This window comes from Triturus cristatus, chromosome 10, assembly GCF_964204655.1.
Source record: "Triturus cristatus chromosome 10, aTriCri1.1, whole genome shotgun sequence".
NCBI classification, from domain to species: domain Eukaryota; kingdom Metazoa; phylum Chordata; class Amphibia; order Caudata; family Salamandridae; genus Triturus; species Triturus cristatus.
Window position 1 is genome coordinate 393,239,014 of NC_140593.1, and position 12,618 is coordinate 393,251,631.

General features: G+C 42.4%; 1 protein-coding gene across 3 annotated transcripts in view; it reads left to right on the plus strand.

The window, feature by feature from the left end:
- OSBPL3 (oxysterol binding protein like 3) overlaps positions 1 to 12,618 on the plus strand; it is an 812,031-nt gene that overhangs the window by 603,483 nt on the left and 195,930 nt on the right. For all 3 annotated transcript variants that reach the window (XM_085631654.1, XM_085631656.1, XM_085631655.1), the window contains one exon: positions 5,491 to 5,741. In XM_085631654.1, the coding sequence (XP_085487780.1) occupies positions 5,491 to 5,741 (251 nt within the window). The remainder of the gene's footprint in view (positions 1 to 5,490; positions 5,742 to 12,618) is intronic.

Here is a 12,618-nt window from a genome sequence, read left to right on the forward strand (position 1 = left end):
GCCTCAAGTGAAGCTCGAACTGCTACCCCACTTAATGCTGAGGGAAACAATAACCCTCTTATTAAATACAGATGTTCCTCCAGGATTCCTATAGCTTTCAGGCTATTTTTTGTTGTTTTTGGTCGACAGGTGTTAGATGAATTTTAAGTGTTATTACATGGAGTATTTTGTTTAAGGCAAAACACACAAGATGTTGCACATTGGCAAAACATTCGCCCCCACTCACAGATCTGGGTTTAATCCATTGTTGTTTTGCTCACCACGCCACCCCAGTTCAGACATGGCCACATGCAAATGAGTCTTGACCCTGTGCCTCATGGGAACCGTCCAGCCCGAACTGCCAAGCCATGTCTTCCCTGGACCAGAATCAAGCATCCTAGGACCGGTTTTGGGGTTTCACCCCTCTTCAGCCAGGATAGCTTGACTCCAGTGGCGTAGTGAGCATGGGACCCACGTCTGGGCATACCCTTCCCACATAGGGCGAACAGCAAAACACACAAGATGATGGTCCAGGGAGGACCTGGCTTGCAGTTCGGGTTGGACTGCTCCCATGAGGTGGCAGTCCCGGGGGGCCGTAGTGCCCCCCACATACATTATAATAAGCCCTGGGGAGGTGGCGGTCCGTGGGGCTGTGGGGGCCCCCACGGGCCCCTGCTATACATTTTTTGCATGCCCCCGGGGCCTGGCACACCCGGGGGCTTAAAGATAACGAAGCGCCAGGGCCCGCGCTTCGATTTTTTTGTTGTTTTTTTTTTTTTAATGCTTTTTTTGGCCCTGGGTTCCTTTTGGGACCCCCTGAGCAGGCCTGGGGGCCAAGGTGTTTTTATCCTGCCCCGTTTTCTTGTTTTTCATGCTTAATTCTCTGTTTGTTTTCTTGTGACTCGTTTCTACCGAGTCACAAGTAGGCTGCCAACACTTCCGGGTTTGGAGTGTTGACAGCCAATTAGAATAAAGCTCGTGGTCGGGAGGGTTCTCGAACCCTCCTCGGCCATAGATATCGATATTTTTATTTTTTTATTTTATCAGCAACTACTGAACGGATTTACACCATTTTACAAAAGGTCACTTTCTGAACCAAGCACTACTGTTTTGCTAAATTTGGGGTAATTCCGTTCAGCAGTTCGGGCTGAAGCCTTGCCTAAAGCTTCCTATGGGAAATTGATTTTTTTAACTCTTATTTTTTAAATTTCACAGCAACTACTGAACGGATTTACACCTTTTGCAAAAAAGGTCGCTTTCTGAGCCAAGCACTACCTTTTTGCAAAATTTAAGGTAATTCCATTGAGCAGTTCGGGCTGTAGCCTGTCTCATAATTTCAGATGGAAATTAACATGGATAAAAGGCATTTTGGGACCCCCCTTTTTTCTCAGTCCCCGCTTGACGAATCACCCCCAAACCTTCAGGGTCGGAGCTGACCTGGATAGACATTTTTGGGGGAGAATTTCGCAAATATTCGTCAAACGACGCCAACGTTATTAGCAAATCAAAAAATGCTTTTCCTATGGAAACTAGGTCCTAACTATAACTACCTATTGACGACCACCAGTAGATACATATACATACACATATATGTATATGTATGTGTATATGCATGTGTATATGTATGTATATGTATGTATATGTATGTATGTATATGCATGTATGTATATGCATGTATGTATGTATATATATGTATATATGTATGTATGTGTATATGTATGTATATGTATATATATGTATGTGTGTATGTGTATGTATATGTATGTGTGTATGTATATGTATGTGTATATATATGTGTGTGTATATGTGTGTGTATATGTATGTATGTGTGTATATATATGTGTATGTGTGTATGTGTATATGTATGTGTATATGTATGTGTAGATGTATGTATCTGTATATGTATGTGTATATCTGTATGTGTGTGTATATATGTATGTGTTTATATGTATGTATGTGTGTGTATGTGTATGTATGTGTGTATATGTATGTATATATGTATATGTATGAGTATGTATGTATACATGTATTTGTGTATATATATATATATGTATATGTGCATATGTATATATAGATATGTGTATGTATATATATATATATATTCACGGAAAAAACCATAGGTTTCACACACGTTATAGTTAGGAATTAGCATTTAAAAAACCTTGCAAATTCACTGAAAAAACCATAGGTTTCAAACATGTTATAGTTAGCTGGACATTTCACTCGTAAAAAACCATTGAAATTCCCCCGTTATAGTTAGTTCAGCTAACTATAACTCGCGCGACCGCAATCCACTGCTGATGACGTCCCATATTACATCACTCATGACATGGTCAGTGACATCACTCATGACATCACTGATGACATCTCCAATGATTATAACTATAACGGGGGAATTTAAATGGTTTTGTACGAGTGAAAAGTCCAGCTAACTAGAACGCCCCTGAAACCTATGTTTTTTTCAGTGAATTTTTAAGGTTTTTTAAATGCTAATTTCTAACTATGTGACGTCATCAGCAGTGGATTGTGGTTGCGCGAGTTATAGTTAGCTGAACTAACTATAACGGGGGAATTTCAATGGTTTTTTACGAGTGAAATGTCCAGCTAACTAGAACATGTGTGAAACCTATGGTTTTTTCAGTGAATTTGCAAGGTTTTTAAATGCTAATTCCTAACTATAACGTGTGTGAAACCTATAGTTTTTTCAGTGAATTTGCAAGGTTTTTAAAATGCTAATTCCTAAGTGTGAAACCTATAGCTTCCATAAACTTATAAACAGTTTTTTTTAAAAACGTTTTTCACCGTGCGCGCACCGTGTGTGCTCCGTGCACGCATGCGTGCATCGTGCGTGCTCGGTGCGCACACGGCAAGTCATGTGATTACGAAACAACACTTTTCATTGGTTCATAGTAGTTTCAGTTCCAGAATCTTCTAACACACCCACTCCCCTCATTACTACTTCTTATTTCCTGGGAGAAGGAGCTGTTTTCCTGCACCTGAAAATGGCAGAACAGGAGACTTCTTCAGGCAGTGAGGAGGAGACCTTTGTGCCAGGAAGGCAGAGAAAACAAAAGGACTCATTTATTTGGCAATTTTTTTCTTTTCCAGAGGGCCAGAAAAAGGTGAATGCTCCTAAAGTCACCTGCAATGTTTGTGGAGTGGTCTTATCTAGAGGAGACCCTAATACTCCATGATAAGGCACTTTAAAGCAATGCATCCTGTGGCTTATGCTCGGGAATCTACTCGAGCTGCAAGAGCCAACCCTCCAGCAGCTCAGCCGAGCACTTCCATCTGCAGCCGCAGCTCAGCCGAGCACATCATCTGCAGCCGCAGCTTCACCTGGTTCCATCCCTCTGGATATGCACCCTCTGTTCAAGAAGGTGCATATACGGTGCAATGTGTGCAATGCTGTTCTCTGTTATGGTGAGAGCAGCATTAACCTAATAGAGAACAAGATACAGCAGCACACATGCTCCACCGTCTAATATTTATCCTTTTTTTTTTTTTGTTCCTGGTGAACAGTTTTAAATTTTTTTTTCTTTTGCTGCTCTACAAAAAACAGTTCTTTTCAGAACTTACTTCACTTCTCCAAGAGCTATATTCCTAACATACTGTGTTGTAATTTTTTTAATGAATTTTTTAATTGTTAATTAAAACTGTTAGTTTTTTGCCATCGTGCGCGCACCATGCGCGCATGGTGCGCACACCATGCGCGCATGGTGCGCACACCGTGTGGCGCACACCGCAATTTTTTGAAAAAAAATAAAATGTTTTTTTCACCCTTCGGGGTCCTTAAGGGACCCCCTGACAAAGGCTAGGGGGTCAGGAACTCTCTACCCTTCCCCCTTTTCACGTTCTCCACCTTTCTTTTTCACTGCGACACAGAAAATGGCGTCCGACACTTCCTGATTTCGACCGATTCGAATGTTGACTGACATCTAACCACCAATCAGAATTACGCTCGCGCACGGCACCGTGCTCGCACGGTGCGCGCACCGTGCGCACTTATAGATATTTATGTACTTTTAACTTCAATTTTCTCAGGAACTACTGAACAGATTGTCACCATATATCCAAAAGGACCTGAGGACTCCCTCTTTGCCAAATTTCAAGTAATTCTGTTCAGCCGTTCGGGCTGTACCTTCGACTAAAGGTCCTATGGGAAAATGCATGGGGAAATCGCGTTTTGGGACCCCCCTTTTTTCTCGTCCCCCCGCTTGACGAATCACCCCAAGACTTTCAGGGTAGTAGCCCCATTAGTTTTGAAAATTTCGCGCGGATTCGTCACCCGGCGCCAAAGTTATTCAAAATAGAATTTTCAGATTTCCTATGGCAACTCGGTCCTAACTATAACTATCTACTGGCGACCGCCAGTAGATAATATATGTATGTATATGTACCATATTTACTGGCTTCTTCACTTTCTTTTCAGCAGCAGCAGCTTTCACTATACTGCTCTGAAATAAAGCCATCTTTCAAAATACACTTACATATAGTCACACTAGTCTGACTATTCTGCCTGCTCATTAGAGGCCATAAAATGTGCCAAACAAGCATATGTGGCTAGGGGACCTGGTGTCGCACAAATCACGTGTTTCTTTGAGTGTCTGATTATATGATTATATAACAAACACACAGTTGCCCACCTCAAGAAATGGTTTGCCCCCAATTTGAACCACAAATAATTCGTTTTTCAAAAATCTGATAGGCAACTAGACCAACATACACTGGATTAACAGCAAAATTGCCAAGTACAAACAGATGAATCGAGAGATGTTATATCTTTGATTATTTGATCCTTTATTTCGTGTTCATGACAAAAAGGGAAACTTCAATACAACCAACGCGTTTCACCCGTCTCTGGGCAGAGTTGCCTAATAACCCGACAGCACAATTAAATAATTGCTGATTGCTAGTTTGGCACCATCTTAAGACCAAGCATTAACCATGCTGCACAGAACCAAAACCAGAGTAGTATTTCACTGCAATCACCTGACACGTTCATAGGACTCAGGAGAGTTTGTAGAAAAGGAGGTAAGGTAGCAGAATGTATGCCTCTGATGTGAGGCAGCACATGACACAGGAACCACCAACTTAGGGACCAGGTCATTCCAGAATGTGGGTAGGGTTTGGGGCTGGTTTATTACAATGAGTGTGTGGGGGCGAGGAGAAGTATAAAAATTAGGGGATAATGTATTAATCAAAAATATTGCAAAAGGGGTTGAACAAGGTGGTAATACTTGATCTTTACAACTCCTTTCTAGACTGAATCTCTGCTGTATTTTCATGGGTGACTTTGGTAACCAGTTGAAGATATTATGCTGAGAAAATATGTTGTTTATAGAGGGTTACAGGGCAAGGTGTTCTACCTTATGGCATCAAAAGTTATTGTCATTATTTACTCTGTTAAAACTCTAAACACGGTGATTACATTTGGAGCATGACATTTAGGTGCAAGTATACAATGTAATTTATTTCTGTTCCCTCTCTCCTCCCAATTGCAACTTTTAGATTGTGAAATGGGAAATAATTTGCAGTTTCATGCAAAACGAAGAACGGCTCTGCCAGCTCCATGCCCCAACACCAGTAACATCAGCTTGTGGAACATAATGAGGAACAACATAGGGAAAGATCTCTCCAAGGTGTCCATGCCGGTTCAGTTAAATGAACCACTGAACACATTACAGCGACTCTGTGAGGAGCTAGAGTACAGTGAGCTGCTGGATAAAGCAGCTGAGACCATGGATCCCTTTGAAAGGATGGTAATTATATATTTGTGTTTATTTATTCATGGAAATATGCGCTCAACGTATGTATTGTCAATTTATCCATTCAGATTATTCTACTGATTTGAAACTTGTTTGATATTCATCCATGTTCATTGACTAAAAAAAGAAAATCCAGAGTGTTGCTGGAGAAGGAAGAATGGTGAAATGTAGTGAGTGAGTTGTGCTGGATACTGAAATTCCACCTATAAACTAAAAGAAAACTTCCCAAAATACACCATAGTCCAAAATTCTTTAGGGAACACTGTTATAAGGAGTTTAATTTTAGCCTTGTTAAAAATCATTTATGATAAAGACGTACACATTTTTTGGGATCCTTTCTCAAATACTATTTAATCTCTGGCAATTTTCTAAGCATTTTAAATTCATAGACGTGTCAACTCATTGGTCAGAGAGTAGATCCACAGCAGAAGCACACTTAATAGAAACTTAGTGCATCTCCTCAATTTTCCATTTCATAGATGCGGCTTTGAGCTCTCTCAGCGTGCATTGGAGAGATCAGGGAAATCAGCCCATATTTTCCTTAAGTGTTGGCCCCCTAATTGAAACTTACATACGGGGCCGGAGTTGAAACCCTTTTCTTTGCTGCCAATAAACCATTCATTTGTTTGACATATATGTATTTATATATTACATCATTTTAGATTCAATATTCAATTAATTTAAGAAAATTGAACATCTATAAAAAATACCACCTAAAAAGTTGATATTTAGATATGTAATAAAAATAAGTTATGCATGTAATTAAGTTAAATTATGTATAATTGTTGGCACTAATTTATATATATGTTTTAAAAGTCAAAATAATGTATTTTACATTATTTCCCTGCGGGAGTTATATTTTGAGTCTGTCTCCATTTTTTTCCTTGGGGGGAATGTTGCAGTACCAGTGGATGGCCATGTGTGGTGCTGGGTGTAATCAAGATCTAAACTGGAGTACATTTGCTAATGTTTTGAGTTATTTATGGCTGTTGTAACTTTACAAGTGCAGTTTGTGAATAGCAGTGGGCCTACTCTTTTGTGGGTATGTTTCGGTCCCTCCCTAAAGCCCTCCCATTCAGAAGTGTTCCCCTTTTTCGGTTAGCTTTCTAAAAGTGGCATTTTTACTTGGGGAAACATGGCGGCCCCAAGCTAACCGGTCGAGGCCGTAACTCCCTCGGGCTCTCCTATGGTTTAATGGTCTAACGGTCTCAATGTCTATCTCTTCTCACCTGGAGGAATTGTGAAGAGTTGTGCCTTCTTTTCGCCATACTTTCATCACGTTTTCCTGTGGCGTTTCCCTGCTGAGCGATGCAGAGTGGTGCCGAGAGGCTTCAGTGGTTTTCCTAAGCAGTTTCCCCGGCGTCTCCGGCGTCCTGTGGGCATCTTGCTGTGTGCTGTTTGTGGTTCTCGCAGCTTTTTTTCATTGCGTCTATGGTGCTGAGCGGTCATTTCGGCGTCCTGCTGGCTGTGTATTTAGTGAACTTCCGCATGACACCAGACATCAGAGGCAGCTTGACTGCGCTGCGAACCTCGCGGTGGGAAGGTGCAACACACGATTGGTAGCGCAGCGGTACTGCCTGTTTCCAGCTCGGGTCTACTGGAGGCAGTCAGTACTGGGGACTACACAAGCGCCTGGTCAGTTGATGGCAGTGAAACTGGAAGGAACTCCGTGCTAAATATTCAGGTAGGGCGTATTAACTCTAGACTCTCTGACAAGGCTGCTGTGGTCGTCTGGAGAGGAGGTAAGGGTAAGTCCCCGTAGACAAAGGCTGGTTTTAAAATATTTAGAGCTCTCCCCTGCTCAAATCTGTCTTATTCAGGAGACCCATCTAAGTTATACAGAGTGCCGTAACATATTCTCTAAACATGCCTGGGTAAAATCCTTTTGCACCTCTGAGCATACTATACATAGTAAGGGGGTAGCTATAGTGATGAAGCAGGGGGCAGGTTGCACTATTAAAGCTGTTAAAACTGACCAGCCAGGGAGGTGGTTAGTGGCCCTGTTGGATTTTGGAGGCTTAGAGTTGGCATGTGCATCCTTTTATGGTCCCAACACCGATGATCCGGTCTATATTTGCAAATTATAATCTAAACTAATAGAAGTGACCTCCCCCAATCATAGGAGGCGATTTTAATGTTCTCTTGGATCCCCAAAAAGATGGATCTAATCAGAGCCACTCAACAGGGGCACCATGAGTACGTCGAGCCATGAAGAATATGTTGCATGATCTGGAGCTCGTGGATGTCTGGAGGACAAAAGAGGGTGACAGACAGGGGCTGCACATTCTATAGTAAGAAACATGGCCTCTCTTCAAGATTGGACCATGTCCTAGTTGACAGGTTCAGTTTAGATAACATACCCTGGTCTCGGACTATTTTTTTCCAGGATCAGCCATCAGATCGTGTTCACCATGGTTATGATCTAAGAAATGTTTTACCATGGGAGCTTGTCCTTTTCGTGTTCTTATGGCCGATTTATGCTCTGAGGGCCTGATTCGAAATTCACGGCCAGTTTCGCCTATGTAGCCCAAACCACAAGGACAAAGGATAAGGTAGATTACGTTGTTGCTTCTACAATTTGTATTACAACAAACAAATGATGGACGGAATGCTGACAATGCAGACATTCTCCCCCAGTCAAGAGATCTGGGTTAAATCCATCGTTCTTTTGCCCACTACGCCACCCCAGTTTAGACATGGCCATATGCAAATCAGTCTTGACCCTGTGCCTCATGGGAACAGTCCAGCCCGAACTGCCAAGCCATGTCTTCCCTGGACCGGAATCAAGCATCCTAGGACCGGTTTCTGGCTATCAGCCGTCATCAGCCAGGATAGCTTGACTCCAGTGGCGTAGTGTGCACGGGTCCCACGTCTGGGAATACCCATCCCACTTAGGGCGAAAAGCGTTACAACAAACAAATGATGGACGGAATGCTGACAATGCAGACATTCTCCCCCAGTCAAGCGATCTGGGTTAAATCCATCGTTCTTTTGCCCACTACGCCACCCCAGTTTAGACATGGCCATATGCAAATCAGTCTTGACCCTGTGCCTCATGGGAGTTCGGGCTGGACTGTTCATTTGTTTGTTGTAACGCTTTTCGCCCTAAGTGACATGGGTATTCCCAGACGTGGGACCCATGCTCACTACGCCACTGGAGTCAAGCTATCCTGGCTGATGACGGCTGATAGCCAGAAACCGGTCCTAGGATGCTTGATTCCGGTCCAGGGAAGACATGGCTTGGCAGTTCGGGCTGGACTGTTCCCATGAGGCACAGGGTCAAGACTGATTTGCATATGGCCATGTCTAAACTGGGGTGGTGTAGTGGGCAAAAGAACGATGGATTTAACCCAGATCTCTTGACTGGGGGAGAATGTATGCATTGTCAGCATTCCGTCCATCATTTGTTTGTTGTAACGCTTTTCGCCCTAAGTGGGATGGGTATTCCCAGACGTGGGACCCATGCTCACTACGCCACTGGAGTCAAGCTATCCTGGCTGATGACGGCTGATAGCCAGAAACTGGTCCTAGGATGCTTGATTCCGGTCCAGGGAAGACATGGCTTGGCAGTTCAGGCTGGACTGTTCCCATGAGGCACAGGGTCAAGACTGATTTGCATATGGCCATGTCTAAACTGGGGTGGTGTAGTGGGCAAAAGAACGATGGATTTAACCCAGATCTCTTGACTGGGGGAGAATGTATGCATTGTCAGCATTCCGTCCATCATTTGTTTGTTGTAACGCTCTACAATTTGTATGGCTTTTCAGCCTGCCGCTTTTTGTACCATATGTCCATGTTTCCGTTGTAATTGCTGTGGGGCATGCATGGCACGTGCCACATCTATGGTTTCCTAAGATCTGTGGGTAGTCCATAAATGGTGTTCTGTGCAGCCGGGATGTTAGTATGCTTCATTCTGCTGTGGACTAGTTTATCTAGTAGATTGGCGTTTCTTCTGAAAGCCACTATGGGTTTTTCAAGGATTTTACTACTTTCATTGGTGTTAAGGATTTTCCAATTTTTGTTTAGTATTTGCTGTAGTTTCTGATTATAGCATGTGTGGTTGACCACACATACTAGTCGTTCCATTGACATTTTCCATCCTGTTAATCCGGAAACAAAATCGGACCAATTCAAGGGTCCTGTGCTTTCTCTCCCCAAAATTTCCCTATAGTGCTTATTTATTTCTTGGTATGAATGTGAGTATGAATGACTAGTAAGTGGATTTTTATGTCTTTGATGTCTAGGATGTCACTTTAGCATATGAATTATGTAACATGTTTGCACTAAAATTATAACTGGATTAAAAAAAAAAAGAAAAAAATGTTTTGTTTGTTTCTAATTATATGTGATTCAAAACCTTACAGATAAAAGAAATAATAAATCTTTGGTTTAAAAATTACAACGGACTTGTAGTGTGTTTACAGAAAATAACAGCATAACATGAAATGATATTTGGCAGGCTATGTTGGCAATGCAGAATCTAATTAGATTAGCTATTTAAATATATAGGCCGGTTTAGAGGTTTTCTATTATATATGTTTCTTGTTCTCTCCCTCCTCTAGGGCCTTAAGTAACATAGGGAGAACCTTTGTTTCAATTAACAAGGCAGGGTTGTCCCATCTCTCCCCTGTTTGATATCTATATCGAGCACAAGCAACAAGACTAGACAATCTAATTCTCCCCTTTAAATCGCAGCAATATAGTAGCAAGTTGGCTCTTTATGCTGACGACTTGCTGTTATATACTAATAATCCCGGGGTGGTTGTGCCAAGGGTTGAAGCACTGTTGGAGGAATTTGGCTCCGTCTCTCGATATCAGGCCAATACTTCCAAAACTGAGGTGATGTGTTGGAACATCAATGATTGGCAGGGCCCTATGAGCAAAGAGCCAAGGTATCTGGATATAATTATTGTTAAGGAGTCGGATAAAATCCCCCAGATTAATTTAAATAGGATCAGTAAAGAGATATATAGTCTATTTTCCAGATGGAAGAACCTCCCATTGACAATCTTTGGTAGGGTTAACCTGGTGAAGATGGTCATTCTTCCCAAGTTGACATACTTATTTAATACAATCCCTTTAGCTTTCCCCAGCAAGGATATCCGTAAAATCCAAAGTAAAATTGGAAGTTTTATTTGGGCTGATAAGGGAGCTAGACTATCTTGGAAAAAGTTGAGACGCAGGCTCATAAAGGGAGGGCTCGCTCTCCCAGATATTCGTTGGTATTCTATCGCCTTTCAGTTCAAAAACATCCGAATGTTGCTTGTAAAACCTGATGAGTCATCATGGGGGAGGATACTGGGTGAGATGGTTATGATGGAGGGGGGACGTGGAGAAGAGGGTTTCTTATACAAGTTTGGGGCACCAAGGTTCTTTAAACAGGTGCGTCTGAAGGTTCTTAGGTCCTCCCTGGATATCTGGTTTAAGGTCAGATGTAGATGGGGGATTGGGTATTACTCAGAGTTTGCCCCATCTGGGATTCCCCGGGGACCCCACCTTGTTTGAAGGACAGTCTTGCAATTCCAATTAAGATTGCAGGTATCACCATCTGGTCAGAGCTTGTATCGGAAGATGGACTTCATCCATGGGAGGTATTAAGGGCCAAGGTGGGGGGCAGTCTTTCTAGGTTTAAATACTTGCAACTTGCCTCTTGGTTTATAGTGGAAAAGGAAGATATATGGGGAGATTGGGGAAACGGAACAGTCATTGCAGACGCTACATGGGGAAAAAAAAGAAGTTTCTATCTGGTATAGGAAGCTAATGGAAGCTGACGACATGGAAACCCCTCTGTCTGGAACCAGTCTCCTCTTGAGTCTAACATTGCGGACATTTATGAACCTTCTCTGAAACGTCTTTCTAAATATGTTAAACCAGCCAATTTAAAGAAGAACCACTTCTATGTGATCAACAAACTCTACTACACACCCGCAAAAATTGCTAAGTTTGCCCCTCTTTTTTTACCCCACATGTCCAAGATGTAATCTTCTCCATGCCAACTACATACACATTTTTTATGAATGTCCTGTCCTTAGAGCGTTTTGGAAGGAAGTGGGGGAGGTACTATGTGGTATTTTTGAAGGCATTATAGGGGTGAATATCTCTGGTAATATTTGGAGATGATGGTGTGTCCGGGAGAAATTTATCGTAGCTACATAGAGGGTTGTTGTTATACTTGGTTCTGTAGGCCCGGAGAGAGATCTGCTTGAAGTGGAAAGAGCCGCGACCCCCGAGATGTGAGGACTGGCTTAAAGCTGCATTCGCTATGGCCCGCCTGGACCAGGGAGGAACCAGGGAGAGTGAAGTGAACATCTGGCAGGCACTAGTGATCTGGGGCCTGGACTTAAGATTGATATAAACCCCCCGGTACGTTCCGGTCCAATGATAACACCAAGCCATTATGAAAGGGGCTGGTCTGGTTTGACCTAAGCGAATGCAGATGCCCTAGGGTGCACAGTTTGGTATGACGGCGTCATGTAAGATTTGCAGTTGCTTATTGGTGAGATGAGGACCAAAAAAAAAAAAAAGTGGTGGTCCCCTTTTTCAGCCACTCTCCCGATTCCTCCCACATTTATTAATAAGTAGTACACTTATATGTGTGAGGGTCTCCCCATAGAAAAGATAGGAGAGTTGGATACTTACACTCGTAGGGTCTAATTCACAAATGTAAACTTACACTTTTGTGAAAGTTTGTGTTTGTTTTGGAATTCACAAGCTCTGATTTAATGGTAAGTTTACGACTTCAGAGGCTCTGAAGTCAAAGTGGAGAACTCTGCACATAAAAAGATAGGTATGTCTTATCTTTTTATGTGCTGAGTCCTTCACCCCAATGCCGAGTCTCCACAGCCATAAACTTACTGTTAAATCAGAGTTT